Raw genomic sequence first — 20,886 nt, 5'->3', positions numbered from 1 at the left:
ACACACAAGTTAGCTTGAAAGGGCAACTGCAATGATTAATGTTTTGTGATCTGATATCCATTTATATGTTTTACGTTTGTTTATGAGGAAAGGGCTATACTTAGAAGTTGATGCATCATTTTGCCTGATGTTCACATTAACCACAAATGCATCCATCTGTTCATTAGGATTAGTTCCTTAACCCAGGCCCAGATACACCCTTCTGCTGCTCAGCTCAGCTCAGCTCAGTGCTGGTGTGTTCAATTAGCCTTCTCCCACACGTGGGGAACAGAGGCCCCGGATCATTTTTCATACTGCCCAGCAAGGGGAGGCTTATGAGCACTTCCTGTCTGATTCCCGCCAGGGAAAAGGCTGAGGCAGAACACAAGAGGCCCCCTCATTTCCTGTCCCAAAGTAACTTTTAATAGCCTGTTAATTAAAGCCTGCTTTTCTAGGGCTGTGTGTGAGGAGAGAGGCGTGTTCTCTGATGATAGAACTAGTGCTTGTACACACTGTGTGGACTTGGAGTATGAATTGGTGGAAAATCCTATCCTAAACAGTTCCCTGAAGTCATGAGGAGATATAATCCTAATGTTTGTCAGAAACAAACTCAAGTTAGCCGTCTCAGGACCTCCGCTCTCTCTCACCGGGATCCTCCCAATGCCATTTTAGGGGAGAAGTGTGGGGCCCACGGTTTTCACAAACATCCTAAATGACAGAGAAATAACCTAAACAAAGTCCCCATGTGTAGATTATGCTATAGTCTAGTGTGTGTGTCTGTGTGTGTGTGTGTGTGTGTGTGTGTGTGTGTGTGTGTGTGTGTGTGTGTGTACAGTATGTGGGCTGAGCTTGGCATCCCTCCACTGTAATGGAGACCAGACGGTGAGCGGGGAGCCCGGAGCTGGAGCGCGAGCTGACCCACAAACACAGCTTGGTATAAATAACCTCTGAGGTTTCGTTATTGTCAGAGTCCATTAAGGGTACTTGAGCTGTTTTCATGTATAAACCACAGGCTTGATCTAATGCATTGCCTCCCACTGCATGCTGTTGGTTACTCGCAATAGTATGGATGGAATTAGCTAAATAAAGACCATAAAATGTGGTGGAAAAAACGTGCATTGGGATTTGCGGGATAAGCAGATGTGGAATTCTAATGTCTCACACTCATTTACACCCAATCAAACGGAGGTGATTTATTTTAGTTCGTTGCACGTCGAATGTACTCATTGTAATAATTTCCACACGCCATCATCCCCTCTGCTTTATGTCCATTTAAGCTGGTGCCAGATGATGAATAGCAATTAGTCTTGGTTAGAATGGAATTTATTCACCAGATATTTCCAACATTTGTTTGGACTCTGTCTTGCCCTCTCTTGGTCCTCTCTAGAATTTTAGAATGGGAAGTTAATTTAGGTCAAGTCTCAGAGTCTCTCTTCATTGGTCTGAATGTTTGGCAAGCCACGGGTCCGTTGGACGCATGTTACACCATAACTCTGCTTGGCATCTGTTGTCGCTGGGGATGTTTGTGTCATGACCCCCTGGAACCAGTTCAGCCAATCAGAGCAGACTCAGATCTGCGGAAGAGCGGAGCACCCACGACCGAGCCGTTCTGGATTCTGGAACATTCTAGCTCGGTGCAGTGGCTCCCGTTGGAAGAGTCGGTGTCTGGGGAAGGCAGCTCATGTCCAAGCCAGGCCCCTTATCAGTGCTCACATTGTTCCCGGGGCTTCTTTGGCTCCTAGCTCATTAATGAGCGGATGTAGCTTGTCCCAGTGTGTCCCAGTGTGTCCCAGTGTGTCCCAGTGTGCTTGTGTCTGCTCAGGGCCATCCACCCCCTCGGTCTCATGTTGCAGGATGCAGTCCAGTCACCAGGAAATGATGCAGCTGAACCCCCAAAGATGAAAATACCTCTCACAGGGCAATAACCGAGCGGAAAGCAGACAGGATGTGGATGTGTGTTTTGACTGCTTGATGATGTGATGTGCTGTGTGTCGGTCAGCCTAGAGTGTGGAGCAGGATGCAGTTCTCCATCGTCGGCCATGTTGTGGTGATGATGATGATGATGATGATGATGATGAGGGTGAATCAGCCATGTCTGGTGGCTGATGATGACTCTTCCTCTCTTTCCTCACAGGTAATAACCAATGGTCCCGCCCTGCAGAACAGAATCCCTCCTCTCCCAACTACGAGAACTCTCTTCACTCGCTGGTAAGGCCCCTCCCCTCCCCTCCCCACCCTCCCCCCACACCCTGAGCACTTTTTAATAAACACTACTCTCACAGTCGATGGGTCGCTGGTGGAGGGCAGGGGTAGCATTACATGGAGATTCCTGGCTGACAAATGTTGGTGAGGGAGTGGAGGGGGGAGGGGGGGGTGGGGGGGGCGGCAGGGCCGAACAATACCCGTCCCTTGGGGCGTGTCTCCTGCCATCTGTCCCCTACTCCGTGGGACAGGGTGGGGTTAGGGGGGGGGGGGGGGGGGATAGAGAGATGGGGGGATGGGGGGGCTATAGTTATGGGAGCTGGGGGGCTTGGCAGCTGTTGCGTTTAACCACTGCTCCAGGATTCCTGCGCTGCCCACGTCATGCATTCACACCATCGGGTGTGGGGATAAATATTTACCCACAAGCTCAGTACAGTATGCCACCTGCAATGGGGATTTAATGAGGCGACCAAACCCATCAGAGTGAATGGGATATGTGGGGGTGGGGGTGGTGGGGGCTTGGGGGGTGGGGGCAGGCCACGTACTCAAACAAGACCACTATTTTGATGCTGACACAATGATTCGTTGACCTAATATCTGTCTCTGTCTGACTCTCTCTCTCTCTCTTCCTCTCTCTCTTTCTTTCTATCTACAGTATCTATCCCTCTCTCTCTCTCTCTCACTCTCTTTATCACTCTCTCAGTAATGTTGATCTGTGCTCATACACCTCTCCTGTTCCTATCTAACTTTGCCAGAAAAAACGAGTCCATCAGCAGCTTCATGAGCATCTCCAGGATGCCATGTCATTCTTAAAGGATGTCTGTGAGGTACTCCTGTTTTTTTTTTTTTTTTTTTACATGGAGTCTTTACCCATCACACCTCTTTTACATCCTTCGTTTTTTTGATTTTTTCTCTCTCTCTCTCTCTCTCACAAGCTCGAACCTTTTCCGTTTCGTTTGATTGCAGTTACACTTTTTTTTTCTTTTGCTGTGCTTTTAAAAAAAATAAAAAACCCAACTATATATTGTTATGGTTTATGTTCTTTTTTTTGCCATTTCAGCTTGCAGTAATCAGCTTAGGTGCATAAGATGTTTAATACCAAATGAATAGTCGTGGTACTCCAAATGACTGGAGGTCTGGCCCATTTCTCAGTCATAGACTGCTCATGTCTGTTCTGAACACACATTCCTCATACCCTAACCCTAACCCTCAGGTTGAAATGGCTCAACTTCATGCATTTCTCATTGTCTTTTCTTTTATGCTTCTGTTATCCATGTGGTGTTTTTTCCACCCAAGACCATGCCATACAATCAGTGTCCTAAATTTTTGTTATAATGTGCTTATATTAAGCTGCTCTGTCCTTCTCTCTCCTCATTTCTCCCCCTCTCCCCCAACCACCCCCCCCCCTTCCCCACTCTCTCTCTTCATCCCCCTTGGTGCTCCCAGTCTCGGATGGAGGATCGCCTGGACAGACTGGACGATGCAATCCTCGTCCTGCGGAACCATGCCGTAGGCTCCACCACCAGTCTGCCCAGCGACATACACAGCCTGCTAGGACAAGCACACAACGGGCCAATAGCAGCGCTCGGAGCAAACTTCCCCGCCTCTGGATTGGTTGCCAGTCGGACAGCAGCAATGGTAAGAGTTAACTTGACAGAGGGAAGAGATGTGGAGTGTTTTAGATTTTCAGGATATTATGTTTCAAATGTACTGTAATGCAGCTTAGTAAGGGCACCAGGTACTGTAAGTCTGAGTCGAGGCATGTCTTTTTGGTCTGAATAGAGGCATGTCTTTTTGGTCTGAATAGAGGCATGTCTTTTTGGTCTGAATAGAGGCATGTCTTTTTGGTTTGAATAGAGGCATGTCTTTTTGGTCTGAATAGAGGCATGTCTTTTTGGTCTGAGTCGAGGCATGTCTTTTTGGTCTGAATAGAGGCATGTCTTTTTGGTCTGAATAGAGGCATGTCTTTTTGGTCTGAATAGAGGCATGTCTTTTTGGTCTGAATAGAGGCATGTCTTTTTGGTCTGAATAGAGGCATGTCTTTTTCACATGTGGTTTAGTGTTGCGCTTCTCCAAATAGGCTAATAAACAAGCCTTGGCCACCTGCTCAGAATGAGTCCGGAGCCATGTGCAAAAACTGAGCCATTTTCCACAGAGTGCAGTTTAACTTATACTCACATACTTTCCAAATGTGTAATGGCTGGCCAAAGGCTCTCTCTCTCTCTCTCTCTCTCTCTCTCTCTCCTTGGGAAAGGCAGCATATACAGGGTTGAATGAGAAAACCAGGCATAATGGAGTTAAGTTGTGTGTTGTGCTCCTGTGAGGGCCACAGACCGGGGCTCCTGGGGACCGGGGGAATGCAGTTTCCCCCAACCTCCATCTGAGCTCTTTCATTTTTTTATATATAGGGATTTGAGCACATCTGTAGTGGAAGTAACAACAGAGGGAGCCGGTTGTACACTAATCCCTAGGTGATGGGAAATAATTTGGTCCATATTTTTCCCTAACATTTCGATGTCAGTCCTGGCTAGCGTGGAGGGTGGGAGGGTTGTGGATTAAGATCCTGTTGGATTAAAAAAAAAAAAAACTTTTGGGAAAAGAAAATGGATGCACTCAGGGGGATGTGATGAAGGAGGGGAGGGAAGGAGGCGAGGGACAGAAACATGCTCAGCATTTCCTTACCTCATCATTTACTGTCCCAGCCTCAACCCCAGCTTCCCACAGATTCGTGCTCCCCACCAAGCTTTGATTAGGTTACATTCTTGCTGAGGAGTAGCATTTATGAGACTAGTCCTTTCCACGGCTCACTTTGTAATCAGGACAACAAACCCACTCGATAAATTGGAGGCATTCCCTACAAAACATAAAATTTTCAGCAGCACTCTTCATTAGATTTGGTTCTCTTTCTTGACCTGCCACAGCTGAAGGGTTTATAGCTCTCTCAGCATGCAAACTTTGAGCTCCTGTCCCCCTTTTGCCAGCAATGATTTACAATGTTGATGTATTTTAAATACAGGGTCTCCAATGTTTCTGACTTGTTGCTGTCGCTAAACTCTCTGTAGAGAGAAGAGAATGTCTCCGCAGACCATGTGTTTTTTCTCATGGGAATTTTGATATTGATGTTGTGGTAGTTGGAATTGTCAGGGTAGTATTTTCCGGTCTGCGACAAACATGCTTTTGGCTGAGTTGAGTTTGGTGTGTGCACAGTGTAGGGGCTGTTGTAGGGGTGTCGATGGGCTGTGTGTATGTGTGTGAGAGAGAGAGAGAGAGAGAGAGAGAGAGAGAGAGAGAGAGAGAGAGAGAGAGAGAGAGAGAGAGAACGTGCTGTCTGCATTAACACAGTGCTTCCTCTGTGGGAAAGGGTCCTCTCTCTCAGACAAGGCTCAGCCCAGCCACAGCCTTTTCCTCCGGCCAGCCCTTCTCTCCCCCTCTTTCACCGCCTCTTTTTTTTAACAAGTCAGGAAATCTGAATGGTTGCAAGTGTGTGTCTGCAGCCCCAAATAGAGGTCCTCAGCTGTATGGTAATCAGGCCCAGCCATGAAAATGGCAGCGTTCTTCCTTCGCCAGAGTCCCTGCTCCCCTCCTCCTCCCCCCCTCCTCCTCTCCTCCTCCTTCTCTCCTCCTCCTCCTTCCAGACAAAGACTTGTTTGGACACCTGTTGAGACAGAGAGTGCAGCAGAGATTAGCGTACTGCAGAGAAGGGGGGGGGGGGGGCAGCGAGGTTAACAGAGGCCAACAGTGACTGACTCCTGTAAGAATAGGGGGGAAGATGTCACTCTAACCCCCTGGGTGCTGCCGCCCCCCCAACCCCCCCCCCCCCTTCCCCGCCTCCTCTGTTTCCCAGAAGAGAAACCAGATCGCTGAGTGGGGAACAGACCCCAGCAAGGAGGGACGTGGTGGTGCAGAGTGGCGGGAGGGAGGACCTTGTTCCTGTTTCACTAGGAGGAATATGGAATGGAAAAAAAACAGGGAATTAGCCAGGCTTGGGAGTGGGTTCTGTCTCATGTGCTTTTTGAAATGGATCAGACAAAAATTCATGTCCTAAATGGTATTGGAGGAAGAAGCTTCAGACCACAATGCCCATGGCGAACCTTACATGGAAAAGCGATGGAAACGAGAGAGAAGAAAGAATCGGTTTTCACATTATTAATGACACTACAATAATAATTATGATTAAAACCATTACACAGGTGTGGCCAGTAAAATCTGTACAGTACTTGTGGTTGCCTCCTTCTGAATATACATTATTACAACAGATTATGGTGAAGCACAGCACCAAAGCACCCCCCAGTGTCAGAACTGAGGGAGTTGAATCAATTAGCGTTAACGTTCAGAAACTGTGCCTGCTGCAGCTCCACCTCCAGAGCCTGCGGAGAATATGAAATAGTATGGTTGTTGATCCCACTATAAAGGTCAGGACAGTGTTTCCTGTGTGTGTGTGTGTGTGTGTGTGTGTGTGTGTGTGTGTGTGTGTGTGTGTGTGTGTGTGTGTGTGTGTGTGTGTGTGAAAAATAATTAGCACCTATCCTTGACTCTACACTGCAAAGTGTCTCTCTGAGCAAGGCCCTTGAAGGGCGTCCAGTCTTTCTGGTTTCAGCTGCATTCCTTTTATTAGAGTGAAGGTCATTTTGAAGTAGAGTTGAACAAGTTCTCTCTCTCTCTCTCCTTTTTCAAGTCTGAGAGATCTGAGTCACACAGAGACCTCCCTCCCTCCCTCCCTCCCTCCCTCACTCCTTTCTGTCCTCTCTTGTGCGTTTCAGACTCAGACCCAGATCAGAGCTTGTCTGTAGAGTAGATGGTGTCCTGTAGCTGTACCTCTCTGACACTCTTCTCCTCCTCCTCCTCCTCCTCCTCCTCCTCCTCCTCCTTCTCCTCCTCCATGTGTTGGGACAGGGTGGTGCTCACCGTGATGATGCTGTCAGTCTCAACAACAGTCTTGGAGGTCTTTCCAGCACCGGGCCCACGTCCAGCGCTGAACTCAACCACCAAGTGGAAACCTTCAGAGGTGTGTGTATGAAATGTGCTCTCCAAAAAAAGTTGGATTTGATTTGATTTCAAAGGTCCCGGTCACTCCTCAACACTACCCCTACCTATAACACATCTCTACACTGCACTGACTGCATATGATAATGATATACATGTCAGTATGATCGTCAACATAATAAGTCCTTATGCTACACCATGCAACGGTGTAATATTTGGACCATCTGATCATCATCATGCTCCCGTCTAGCTGGTAATCAATTTCTGCTGCGTGTGCTTCAGACCTGATCAAAGACAGGGTTACACGTGTGGCTGGAATGTTGTTAACGATGTTCGTGTCCTCTCTCCCTCTCCCCCTGTGTTCTCCAGGTCTGGCTGCAGGTCTGGCCGGCCAGGTGGCCGCTGCTCTGGAGCTGAAGATGGAGAACCAGGACAAGGATCGCATGCAAGACAACCACTCCTCCGACGACCTCAACTCAGACAACGAAAGCGACAAGAGAGACACCAAGACGCCTCGAGGAGGCACCCGGACAAGGTAAACAACCCCTGACACCTGCCGCTAACTCAAAAACGCCGCGAATGTCCCTCCGTATCCCTGGATAGCCTGATGGCTGTGAAATCCTTCCCATCGGTGAATAACAGCAACCGAACGGCCTAGCCTCAGTCTTACTATCTTCACAACTACAGAAGAACTTGCGTTACTGAGTGCTCAAAGGCGGAAGCGTCCCATTTTTAAAAAGATAATATATTATCTATATTGATGTTTTATTCATTCCGCAATGAACAGCATGTTTAACCAAAACGACCTACCCTGAAAGCGATCCCGTCGGTGAATAACAGCGACCAAACGGCCTAGCCTCAGTCTTACTGTCGCGCCTGTGGGCCTCTCCCCCCCTCTGCAGCAGCATCAACGAGGACGACGCCGACCTCAACCCGGAGCAGAAGGCGGAGCGCGAGCGCGAGAGGAGGATGGCCAACAACGCCCGCGAGCGGCTGCGGGTGCGAGACATCAACGAGGCCTTCAAGGAGCTGGGCCGCATGGTGCAGCTGCACCTGAAGAGCGAGAAGCCCCAGACCAAGCTGCTGATCCTCCACCAGGCGGTGGCCGTCATACTGAATCTAGAGCAGCAAGTCAGAGGTCAGACTTCACACACACACACACACACACACACACACACACACACACACACACACACACACACTCATAGATAACACACCAGGAGGTAGAACGCTTGTTACAAAAGATTAATAACACATTTATAGTGCTAGAAATTGGATAGACATACTGTAAGATAGCATGCTGTGTGATGTACAGTAGATGGAGATTGTTTTCCAATGGATTAACGATGTAAAAGGACTTGTAGTGTTTATATTACGTTGTAGTGTTTTGTATGATTTCGGTCTCTTAAGTGATTCTGTTTCTGTTCCACACAGAGCGAAATTTGAACCCCAAAGCAGCCTGCCTTAAGAGGAGGGAAGAAGAGAAGGCGTCTGGGGTGCCTGGGGACCCTGGTCTGACCGACGCATCCAACCCCATGGGCCACCTCTGAGGAGCACATAGGTACTACTCCTGTAACACACACACACACACACACACACACACACACACACACATTCTCTTTCTCCCACATGCCCCCTTCAGTTTTAACTGTGAAATGATATGATTGTATGTTATGTTATGCTGTCATACCAATGTATTTGATTCTTACAATCCTAATATCATTGACAGTGAGGAAAGGTTTCATGAAATTCCATTGTGTCACATGGGCATTGAGTCGTTATTTGACGTACATAATAACTGATTTAACTGATTTACTCTATTCCTGTTTTTGCCCCTCCAGATCAAAGCGATCCAGATCAATTCTGTAAGATAGAGTTGGTGACCTTGCTTCCCAATGACAGACAGGACTCACAGTATGTGACACAAATTGGAGGAGACAGACCACTTGAAGCGATACTCCAGACTTATGCAATCCTGAGATTGAAGAAAAAAAACAAGTGTCCACGTCCCCGTGACGACACCCAACGATCAGCAAATTTCTGCCCACTCGAAAAACTTCAGCACATATCACTGTCTGCAAGCAGCGTGTCACATCTGAACAATCAGAGACTGTCACAATCTCCTCCACCCTCCATGTGGAAGTTGCCTTGTGCCTAAACTGAATTGACGAATGCATTGTAACAGCAATTCTTTTTTTTTTTGTATTTGTGTTTTTTTTTCTTTTTTTTTCTCTTCTTCTATTTATTATGTTACTGAGCTATAAAGTCTATGTCTAAAGGGAAAGTTATGAAATTGCTTTGAGAAGCCTGTGGTTTTTTTCAGTTGATCTACAGTTTGCCAGTGTCACTAGTATGGCCCAGCCCTCCACGCTAGTCTGAGCGAAGACAGCAAATATTCTTAGGCACTGAGAAAGATCACACAAAATAATATATTCGCCGCCCAACTGCAGAAGAATTTGCGTTACTGAGTGCTCAAAGACAGAAGCGTCCCATTTTAAAAAGATAATATATTATTTATATTTATGTTTTATTCATTCCGCAATGAACAGCATGTTTAACCAAAACTACCTACTCATGTGACTGTTTAATTCAGCTCAGTCTCCATTTGACTGACAGGATTAGAGCCAAAGGGACTTCACTTGAGTTTCTTCTATGATCTCAGCGATGGATGAGTAGCCCCTGTACACTAGCCTGAACACTATTATCTTTGGCAAACTCTAGTTTTCCTGAAAGGTCAAACACAAGGCTTATCGGGTTTCTTCTCCGTAGTGAGCAGTTCAATTACAGAGAGCAAACCATTTACAAACCATAGCATTCCCTGCATTCCCTACTTCTTAGTGTCTTAACTAAAGGAAAAGGGGGACTTCACTGCCCTTTGATTTCTTTGCCATATAGTGTTAAATGTACACAATGACATATTTCTGATATTGCAGTTTGTTTTTCTATGTTACCTTATGGTCTCTGCTTAGCTGAACAGCCATGGCCATGCCCTGGACTTCTGCACTGAAGCTCCTCCTATTTGTGATTGCCTAGCGCTGTTGATCAGAGATTGCTTAGTGAATAATTAGAATCAAAACGATGACCACAATATCACCTGGCCTGAATGAATTTTTCGCTTTATTTTCTTTCTATTGAAAATAAACTAAAGAAAAAAAAGTTACAAAGTTATTCAAATTAATCACAAGTTATATGTTTATTTGTAATTGTATACAAACCATTTCTCTAGGCTTCATACTGTAGGAAAGCATATGATGTTGCGTGTGAATTAGCAGAGAGGAATTCTAAATTATTTAGAATGGCTTTGTTTTGATCCAAGCAGTGAAGTACTTGATCCAGTAAGCCACCGTGGCGGACGGAAAGGGTGGGCGGAACACCAGACGAGATGTGAATTCACACACTGTTAAACATCAGAAAAGAGTTGGTTCTTCAGACTGGTAGTGCAACGATGAACAAAAACAGTTTTGAGCAGGATTTTCTTTTTTTCCTATTATGTTTGAGGATAGAGAACCGTGGTCATCGCTTATTTTATTTTATTTTTGTATCTGTGTGCATGCTTTACGTTTCTTCTTTTTTAAAGTCTTTTGGTCTTAACTCTTGCTTTATATTCCATTTATTTTCTTGTATTCTGTCTTCCATTATTATCCACCCCTAAAACAAGGCTGCCACATCCAGAACAAGTATTCTGTGGATAAACAAGTAATAGAACAAAGGATGCCATTGAACGCCCCCCCCCCCCCAAGAGTTTCTAAAAAGGTTTCTGGTGAAACAACAACTTCCTTTTTGTGAAAACCTTGGAGACATGTATTGTTGTGTTTTCTTTGACTGTTACTGTATGTGGCCTTGTTCTTCATTTCAGTATTCATGAGCTTGTATTCATGTTGCTGGCAGACTTTGATTGAGGTTTATAACGTATGTCACTGCCTGCTCTCTATCATTTTCCCTTCATTTCTTTTTCTTCTTCTATCTGTTTCTTTGCTCCTCTGTTGGCTATGTTAGACTTTGCTGTATTCCCAGAAGCTTTCCCTCATATAATGTATGAAAAAAAAAAAAAAAAAAAAGATACAAAAAAAAACAACAACATTTGGCTTATTTTTCACTGTAGTTAGTCTTTTATACAATAATATTGTAAGAACATTTCTTGAATTCTAAATATTACTCTTTCTAGATTTTTGAAATCGAAAGTTTTGAGTAAAAAGTTTCTTACTTTATTTTACTATATTAGATAGTAAAAATGTACGGTTATTTACCATAACCTGTCCATTATTATCAGAAATGTACAGATAGCATCCTAAGAACATAGTAGGATCATAGCTCACAGTCTAGTACATGAGGTGTTGTACGAGCTCCAGGCTCCTGAAGGTGTGCTCTCCATCTTGGTCTTCAGTCTCCATTGTTGGTTGATAAAAGATTTGTATTCGTGTCAAAAAATAAGGTATTGTTGATACACATCAGAAACCAGCAGCAAGAAGTTGAATTTTCTGTTTCGGTAACAGAAATCACAATATGTATATAACATTTATCTAGCAATAAATGTGCCATCTTTTTTAATACAATTGTATGTGCATTTATTTCCTTCTCTGGACGACAACTATTTTTCTGTTCCTCCATATTTTATTTTCCTGTTATTTCCGTGCACTTCTGTGATTGTTTCATGAAATGACGTGCTGGTGGGCGCATTAGGTTCAGCTCAAGTACCATGATGTGTTCACAGATGTGAGCTACTGCGGCAGGACTACCCTTCCCAGGTGTCCCCCTCTGAAGAACTACCCTTCCCAGGTGTCCCCCTCTGAAGAACTACCCTTCCCAGGTGTCCCCCCTCTGAAGAACTACCCTTCCCAGGTGTCCCCCTCTGAAGAACAACCCTTCCCAGGTGTCCCCCTCTGAAGAACTACCCTTCCCAGGTGTCCCCCCTCTGAAGAACAACCCTTCCCAGGTGTCCCCCTCTGAAGAACTACCCTTCCCAGGTGTCCCCCTCTGAAGAACAACCCTTCCCAGGTGTCCCCCTCTGAAGAACTACCCTTCCCAGGTGTCCCCCCTCTGAAGAACTACCCTTCCCAGGTGTCCCCCTCTGAAGAACTACCCTTCCCAGGTGTCCCCCTCTGAAGAACAACCCTTCCCAGGTGTCCCCCTCTGAAGAACTACCCTTCCCAGGTGTCCCCCCTCTGAAGAACTACCCTTCCCAGGTGTCCCCCCCTCTGAAGACCTTTCTGCAGTGGATCTAGGCCAAATGAGGAACTGTGTGCAGGAGTGTGTTTTATATGTAACTCATTTTTAAATGATATCAGTGGACCATTGTAGTCTGTATGAAAAGTACTATGGAATATATGTTTCTATTTTTAATAAAGTGTGATAGCAGCATACTAAAGGCTGTTTTCTTTCAACTATTATAATCTCACATATGATTGGATCGTACAATAAAGGCATCAAATGCATAGAAAACATATTTGGTGATTAAATGGACAATCAAATGTGTCTCATAAATGATGTCTTTAAAGAACACTGAATGCATTTAATGGAGAAGTAATCTTCACATATTTGTGCTGTGACATAAGTCAGTCCTACTTGTCCAATGAAAAGACAGATGTAAATCCCAGAAGTTGTCTCCGAGGCCCAGAACATCTGCAGAGCATTATCCTTCTGTACGTGTGAGTGTGAGACAATTCCTCATGGTATCCTGACAGGTCAGATCCCAGTTCTGTGAACTGACGAGGTGATAGTCGAAAGAAGATGCTGACAGCTGTGAAGTCTGTGGCTAGTTCAGTAAATCACTGTAAATCAAAACACAGCATTTCAGTTGGGATTACAAATGATGTAGTGGGGCCTCTATAAGTGCATATCCCCAATTCTTGTGTGTGTGTGGGTGGGTGTGTGGGTGGGTGAGAGAGAGAGAGAGAGAGAGAGAGAGAGAGAGATTGTGTGTGTGTTCAAACTTCCTGTCTTTATCATGCCCCTGAGTGTTTATTTGCGGTCACACAAAGTCATGGGCATGTTTTGTGTAAGCGTGGGACCACCATGTTTGAAGGCTGACTCCCTGTGCGTCTGGCTGCCTGTGAGTGAGCCATGGTGGGCCTGTTGATAGACGAGACTTGGCGCGTGTCTCTGGAGCCTCACCAAAGGGCTCACTGCCATGCTGTGGATCTCAAGCCTGTCTGTCTGTCTTCCTCTGTCTGTCTGTCTGTCTGTCTGTGCATCTACTGTAGCTTTCTCACTGTCTGTCTGTCTGTCTTCCTGTCTGTCTGTGTCTGTCTGTCTGTCTGTCTGTCTGTGCATCTACTGTAGCTTTCTCACTGTCTGTCTGTCTGTCTTTCTGTCTGTGCATCTACTGTAGCTTTCTCACTGCCTGTCTGTCTTCCAGTCTGTCTGTCTGTCTGTCTGTCTGTCTGTCTGTCTGTCTGTCTGTCTCCATCTTCAGAATTTCGATGTCTTTCGTTTTTTTTTAATCCCATATAACTGTGAAATGGGACCATATTCCATGTTCCTGTTTTCATTGTGTCTAATATATTTTCTCTCAGTACCGAAAACCAGAGCAACAGCGGTGATTAACATTGATCAGGAAGGTTAGCTCTCAAGGATCTAATAAGAAGGTGCAAAATGTCGAATCACAAAATAAGACCCACAATCACAAGCCACAAATGTGACCTCACTACTTGTCAACTTGTGTGTGTAACTGTGTTCCATGGCTGTTCTAGAACGCCTGGCTGCAGTTCCTCTCACCCAGGGTCGGACAGCACACTCTACTGAGCGTGTGTGGAGGTCCCAGCTGTGGCACCTCAGTGGAGAACAGAGCCCCTATTGTGTCCTGCTGTAACAGGACACAGCGCCAGTCAGAGAGCTCAGATTAAAAGCTGTGACGCTGTATAGTCCTCCCACTCCCACTCCGACTCCCACAGAAATGAAAACACAGCGGGGCCACAACAAAAGGAGGGGGGCAGCTGGGGCCTGAAATAGAATGTGGCTGATGCCCTTTACTGTCCTTTCACTGATGAGCTGTACAGTTTGAAAGAAGTTTGATTTTCTTTACCATTTATTAACGTCCTTGGGTGAGGCCATAGACTTCTATTCTACAAGGACAGTTATTTGAGGGTTTTGATCTGCCACAATGTTTGGATCTGCCACAGAGTGTAAAATAATTCGATATTTTTTAAAAGGAATGTGTTAGATATGCTTTAGAACCTTGGAAAAATATAAGTATTGTGCTTACTGAAGTATTGTGCTGTAATGTATGACTGAAATAGATGATTCAATGATATGTGACATGGTTATAACTACAGTATGTGGGTTTAGAGCACTGTTTAATGACAATAAATACTTATCAGTCTCTACTCTCATCGATGTCTTGTGCTACTTGTTTATCATAATGAAATTATAGAAAAACATGTTGGTTGTAAAGCCTACTTACTGAGGATGGTTTTGTTTTGTGTTGTTGTTTGGAGAGTTTCATAAGGGCCTCGAACAATGTACCAACCAACAGCATATGATATACTGTAATTGTAAGATATTACTATAGGCAAATTCCATAGAGGTGATTACCCACTAGATGACGCTATCGGTCTTAAAGAGTTTGCATATTGGGAGCGGTCCACAGCACACACGAGTATACATACATCCACTTGCTTGTTTACACGATACTCAAAGACCGTTAATACATTTATACAATGTGTGCCGAAGTAGTACCATGAATAAAACAGACATTTTTGATATTTCAATAATGTTAACCACAGGCTTAATAAAGTGTGTAAAGCAGTCGGTAGCTAATTACCTGACACGGCCTGTTACTAATGATCAATAAAGGTTGGCGATACAATCAAAAATGCTCTGTATATTAGACTCTGAAACAACATTCCAAAACATACCAAAATGGAAAATGACGAGTCCTACATCTACTACTCATACTACGACTAATACTACTACTATTACTACTAGGCCTATAGACCTAGAAAAGAACTAACTGTTGGTAACTGTTGCAAGTGCAACTGCGACGTGGTACAAAATTACAGTTCGACAGGGATACTTGGTCAAACAGGTTGATGTTGACTGTGCGTCGTAACACGCATGGTCCTGGGTCAGTTTGTGGTTGTAATAGGTGAGAGCAGAGGTTCAGAGTACAGGTTTGTCGATCTGATCTCGGGTCAGTGTCGGGAGGTTGGGGAGATGGGAGGGGTTATGGAGTTGTTCTGGGGGCGGCGTCCTCCTCAACTCAACTCACTCAGAAAACAAGACCCACAACACATTTATTTAGAAAAATCCCGTGGAGTATGGCACTGTACTAAATCTCCGAAGTTTTGACTGTTATTCAACAACGAATACACACATATTGAACGGAGATTGTTGCTGGTAAGTGACAAGTTTATGTTCTTGCACTTTTGTTACAGTAATCTGTCGTAGTGTCAGAGCGTGGGAACTTCGCTGGCCAGGGGCAGCTTTGAACAATTTTACTTTTGGGTGAAAGAATTGTTGATAAGTCGAGGCACCGTCAAGCATACACAACTATGAAAGTTAAGGCTATCTCTTTTGATTTTGTTATAATGAAGATGGAGGAAGCGTTGTACGACTTTACATGCCTGAGCCACCTGTTGCACCTAGAGCATCAGTATAAATTACTTTGAGAAACTTTGCTCCTATGAACTTTTTCAATTGATATGAGCGCAGAAGTACTGTTCATACTCGATGCGTTTCCTAATGCAATACTTTTCAAATAGTTAAGTTCGTTTTTAGTTAGTTTGAAAACTGTTATTCTTCAAGTTATTCCCAAAAAATATTTACTAGAGAAAATTCCTTGGAGTCACCTCTGGAAAATATTAATTGCTGCTGATATATTCTGGTTGTTATTGCTCACCTAGTATGTGCACAGCAATAATGTATGATGATAATGTTATATATCCTAATATTCTTTCTTTATCCTTTGATACAACATTATGCATTGTGTATTATGGTCTGTTTTAATACTTTTGAATGGTGGATTGCATAATTTCCTGAGCATAATAACCCACTCCAGACTATAAATGATCAAGGCCTTCATTACTGTGTATTATTTAGTATTGTTTTAATCTGTCCTCATCTGCTCTCTTGTGTTATGATGGTCTTTTACAGGCCTGAACTGTGTATTGTGAAAGCACAACAGCCATGACGCAGAACACCACTGTCAGACATCACACGTAGATTGTTCTCCCTTGTTTTCTTCGCTCCTGCCTCCCCCAGGAAAGATCAAAGGCTGGGGCTTGACATCCTAGCTTCTCTCAGCATTGTGACCTTTGCCTTGATGTGCATGGCGACTGGTGAGGGTAGAGGGTGGAGGGTGGAGGGTGGAGGGTAGTGTACTAGTTATGGACGTCTGGAGCACTGTGGGGACTACAGGGGGGAGAAGTTGGCTCAGCCAGTGTTTCCTCCCTCGCGGAGAGGGACACAATGAGAGGAAAAGCACTGTGCTCACACCTCAGAGCCCTTGTGTGTTGGAAACATGTGATACTAGGAGTGAAAGACGCTATTGTGTCGTCTTCTGCTATTTTTTCTGTCCTCTCCAGAGCGCCCTTCCTTTTGGATAAGTGACTTGGCCTCATTGTCCTCCCTTGCCATCAATGGAGGCTGGAAAGTATGATGCTCCTTCCCTCTGAGTATTAATAGAAAACAACAGGAAGTAATGACCCACCCATAAAGTGGAAGGAATCACCCATAAAGTGGAAGGAATCACCCATAGAAATAGAACAATCATTCTATTTCTATTTCTATGGCATGACCTGTCTCCTACCTGTTCAACCTGATGCTAACATTGCGGTTGGATTCTGTGGGCATATCTAAATCAGTCATCAAATTTCATCCTGTCTTCAAAGACATGAGTCTGTATGAGCATTTCATTGTCTTTGACATTATCTGCTGTCAGCTTTGTTTCAAGTCCTTATCAGTGTTCTTCAATCCCTATCACAGTTTGGCCTGCTTGTAACACCAGGCAATTAATGAGATTCATGTATTTGTTTGTTTGTTTCGAGAGGTGAAATGGGTTACGTTATCAGCAGGGCAAACATGACCCTGATAAGAGCCTATTGTCCAGGGGAACACATGGTGCTTATTGATGTCTGTGTCTCTTTTGTGTGTCTCCTGGCTTTCCTGAGACCTGATATAGCCCTAGTGATTCTCAGGGTCAAATGGTCCTTATCCTCAGCCTCAGCCTCAGCCTCACTTACAAACACTTGCTAGCCTCCATTTGATCTTTAGGCCTAACTCTCACTGGCAGATCATGGACGCATCAGATCTTTCCTCATTCAGATGTACTCTATGAAGGCACATTATCTTAGTCAAAAATATTGTTCATCCAGAAATAGTGGTATATGTGATGTATAGAGTAGACGGTACAGGTTTACTATATAGTGTATGTGAGAGAGTGTTGGACTCTGTGTGACAGGCAGATGTAATCAACCCTCTCCTGACTAGGGTTCCTTACAGCAGGGATTAACTCCAGACAATCACTTAATTAATCCTAAATACTCTTTAGTAGAGCCTTGTAATCAATATATTATACTTGTGATTAACCTTTTTAGCTTAATGAAACCAAAACCTTTTTTTGTTATGGGTTAGGGGTTAGGGTTAGGGTTAGGGTTAGGGTATAATATCAATGTGTAAAGGTTCAGTCACTTGTGTATATTGTAGGCTTTAGCTAAGTGTAGCAGACATTTAACCTATCAACACAGTCTCCTGTCAGCGCTGGTGTGGTGACTCTATTCTGTGGTGTTTTAAATGGGGTTGATAATGGCCATGTTGTAGGTCTATTACCCCTCTTACCTCAAGCAGCTCTTCCCATGGTATACTGTTACACAGAACAGGGCCCTCTACAGGGACTATAAATCACTGTGTCATTTACAGGGATCAGCAGAGTTTGGTTCAATAGGCTCTTACACACACACACACACATACACACACAGTCATTAACAAACATCACAAATAAAGGTATTCAGGGAGGCATTATGCAGAGGTTTGTCATGGTATTTCTAGTAGTATGACACATAGTTTAGAGTGTGTCACTGCGCAGAAATACCTGTTTCTAATCTTTCAGGCATTCAAACACCCTTAGTCATGAGCTGTAAATTGTCAATTGCTCCTAAGCTATAATTATTCACGAATGACGGTCAGTAACCTGCTTGTTATGCTTTTCCAGTACCTGGTCGTTTGCCTTTCACTATCGGTGGAGTGAATGTTAACTTGTTTTCAAGTTGGTGTGTTGGTAAAGACTGGCCTCTCATGTTATTTTAGGGCAGTTCAGTATCTCACTCCGCTCATTTGGCAGGCGTGATGATAGAGATGAACAGTTTGCCAGCGTGTTCTCTGTGGAACAACTTGCTAAACAAACAAAGCATTAAGTACATATAAAAAAAAAAGAGAAAGAAATTAGACCAGATGACATAATCAAATGTTGTGAGGCTTTAAAACGCTCATTAGCGGCTGTGGAACTGGGACATTCGCTGCTGATTATTAAACCTGATGGCATCTCATTTTCAGACTAATAACCAGATTATGTCCTTGTTTACAGAGGTGGGCCTGATCCAGGGAGAGGGATTTATTCTCTGTCTACATTCCTGATGGAGTCTTACAGAGTCACTGGCATTCCGAATAGTGGACTACAGCAGGGCTACACGCAACCTTCCCGCCCCTCCAGGGCTCACAGCAACGGAGCTGGCACATATGGCCTCAGTATTAGGGTCCAGGGGATCGATGGACACCCATATGTGGTTCTGAACAACCAGGACCGTGGACCCCAGCCCTACACGGATCCTAACAGCAACGGGTACGTAGAACCGGAGGGCTCTTTCATTGATAACTACAATGAGTATGATTTCAAAGGTGGCAGGGAGTCTGGGTCTGACAGCCCGTTTGTGGAGTACAGGTCTCAGAAGCAGATGCAGTTTGGAGGCTCTCACAATGGTGTCACAGAGTTCAAGGATCCACAGGGGAAGAAGCCATCCAACCTTCTGAACTTCCAGAGACACCCAGAGATCCTGAAGCCTTACGACCCAGAGAACAACACCCTAAACCTGGACAGCCTGCCTCCCAGGCCAAGCTCCATGGCTGAGACTGGGAATCCCCAACAAGGCTCATCACCCAGATCTTCGTCCCCAGTGGTCACCCATGCCAAGTCATCCAGCCTGGACCAGAGAAAGGGTCCTGTGCAGAAGGAGAGAACACAGACCCAGCCCCAGCCAGCCCCTTCTAAGCCTCAGACCAAACTAGCCCAGCCTCAAGCCAAGCCTCAAGCCAAGCTCGCTCAGCCACAATCAAAGCCTCAGGCCCAGATTGCACAGCCCCAGTGTCCACCCCTGTCCAAGCCCCAGTCTCCACCCCTGTCCAAGCCCCAGTCTCCACCCCTGTCCAAGCCCCAGTCTCCACCCCTGTCCAAACCCCAGTCTCCACCCCTGTCCAAACCCCGGTCTCAGCCCCAACTGCAGCCTCAGTCCCAGTGCGCGCCCATTCCCCAGCCCTCTGCTGTGTCCACCTCCCCCAGTGAGCAGACCAAGGCCTCCTGCAGGTCCCCCAGTACCATCAGCAGTAACAACTCCAGTCTGGAGCGTAGCCACCACAAGCCAGACATCCTCCCCCTGCGCAGAACCGATTCCAGCGGGCCCGTGCTGCAGTCCTCCTCCCGGTCCCGCCACTCCTCCACCTCCTCCACCAACACCACCAAAGCCCTGCTGGATGACCAGCTGGATGCACTGTACGCAGACACCATCAACCGCCACCAGAACCGCCGCTACATCCCCTTCTTGGCCGGGACGGGCCGCGACATTGACACAGGCTCCATCCCCGGCGTGGACGAGCTCATCGACAAGTTTGACGGCAAAGATGGCGGCCACCAGCGGCGGGGCAGGGCGGGGCGCAGGAACAGGATCAACCCAGAGGACAGGAAGCGTTCGCGGAGCGTTGACAGCGCCTTGCCCTTCGGCCTGAGGGAAGAGTCTGAATACCTGGATGAGTTCAGCAGGAACCAGGGCAGAACCACGGAGCACGTCCTCCGGCCCTCACAGCTGCGCCTCCAGAAGACAGCTGGAAGTAAAGACTCCTGGGTGGCAGCGGTGGAGGGCAAGCCCAGCTCCAGAGCTCCATCTCGGGGTAGCAGTGTTCCAGGCTCCCCTCAGGGCACAGTCTCAGCTGCCTCCATCCAGGGGTACAAAAAACCACAGGGTCGCTCCTCCACAGTGCCATTTGAGAGTAAGGCAACTGAGGAGGATAAATCTTCACCGAGCACAAAGGTTTTGACAAGTGTGGCTACAACATCTCTATCCAACCGTTCCTCTGACTCGGCCAAGAAGCCCAGCACAGAGGTAGACGCACAGGTAAACAGAGTGTTTTTGTTATTGAAATATGTTTTTCAAGATTCATTGGTAATGGGCTTGGTAGCCAAGATTAGGGTTAGGGTTAGGTTGAGAAACAACTACATGTAGCTTATGAGTCTCTTTATTGATACTGTATATATTTTCTGTTTTGAATTCTTTATCATTAATTACTGTGTATTATTACAGTTAAATCAGTGGCTCAACAAATCTACCTATTACAATGAAACCACGTCGAGAGAGGAATGTCTTCTTTCACTATCAGTTGTCTTATCTCTCTCTGCTCGTTTCCTCCTCCATCCAGGTGACACCTGATCTTTTGAAAGGTCAGCAGGAGCTTTCACAACAAACACACGAAGAGACCGCAAAACAGATTCTGTTCAATTACCTCAAGGATGGGTACGTTTTC

General features: G+C 45.5%; 2 protein-coding genes across 3 annotated transcripts in view; both read left to right on the top strand.

The window, feature by feature from the left end:
- tcf12 (transcription factor 12) overlaps positions 1-12,014 on the top strand; it is an 84,044-nt gene extending 72,030 nt beyond the window's left edge. Inside the window, exons 14-21 of the mRNA XM_083690936.1 lie at positions 2,114-2,187; positions 2,937-3,008; positions 3,628-3,819; positions 7,075-7,186; positions 7,534-7,699; positions 8,067-8,302; positions 8,599-8,725; positions 9,006-12,014. Of these exons, the coding sequence (XP_083547062.1) occupies positions 2,114-2,187; positions 2,937-3,008; positions 3,628-3,819; positions 7,075-7,186; positions 7,534-7,699; positions 8,067-8,302; positions 8,599-8,714 (968 nt within the window). The 3' untranslated portion in view covers positions 8,715-8,725; positions 9,006-12,014. The remainder of the gene's footprint in view (positions 1-2,113; positions 2,188-2,936; positions 3,009-3,627; positions 3,820-7,074; positions 7,187-7,533; positions 7,700-8,066; positions 8,303-8,598; positions 8,726-9,005) is intronic.
- Positions 12,015-15,383: 3,369 nt separating this feature from the next.
- cgnl1 (cingulin-like 1) overlaps positions 15,384-20,886 on the top strand; it is a 29,827-nt gene continuing 24,324 nt past the window's right edge. The window contains exons 1-4 of one of the 2 annotated variants that reach the window (XM_083691186.1): positions 15,384-15,498; positions 18,683-18,937; positions 19,037-20,480; positions 20,782-20,876. In XM_083691186.1, the coding sequence (XP_083547312.1) occupies positions 18,732-18,937; positions 19,037-20,480; positions 20,782-20,876 (1,745 nt within the window). In that variant the 5' untranslated portion in view covers positions 15,384-15,498; positions 18,683-18,731. Of the gene's footprint in view, positions 15,499-18,682; positions 20,481-20,781; positions 20,877-20,886 lie in introns of both variants that reach the window. The other variant, XM_083691185.1, reaches the window with a different exon arrangement.

This window comes from Argentina silus, assembly GCF_951799395.1.
Source record: "Argentina silus genome assembly, chromosome: 19".
In the NCBI taxonomy this organism is placed as follows: Eukaryota; Metazoa; Chordata; class Actinopteri; order Argentiniformes; family Argentinidae; genus Argentina; species Argentina silus.
This window is presented reverse-complemented; position numbering and strand designations above follow the sequence as displayed.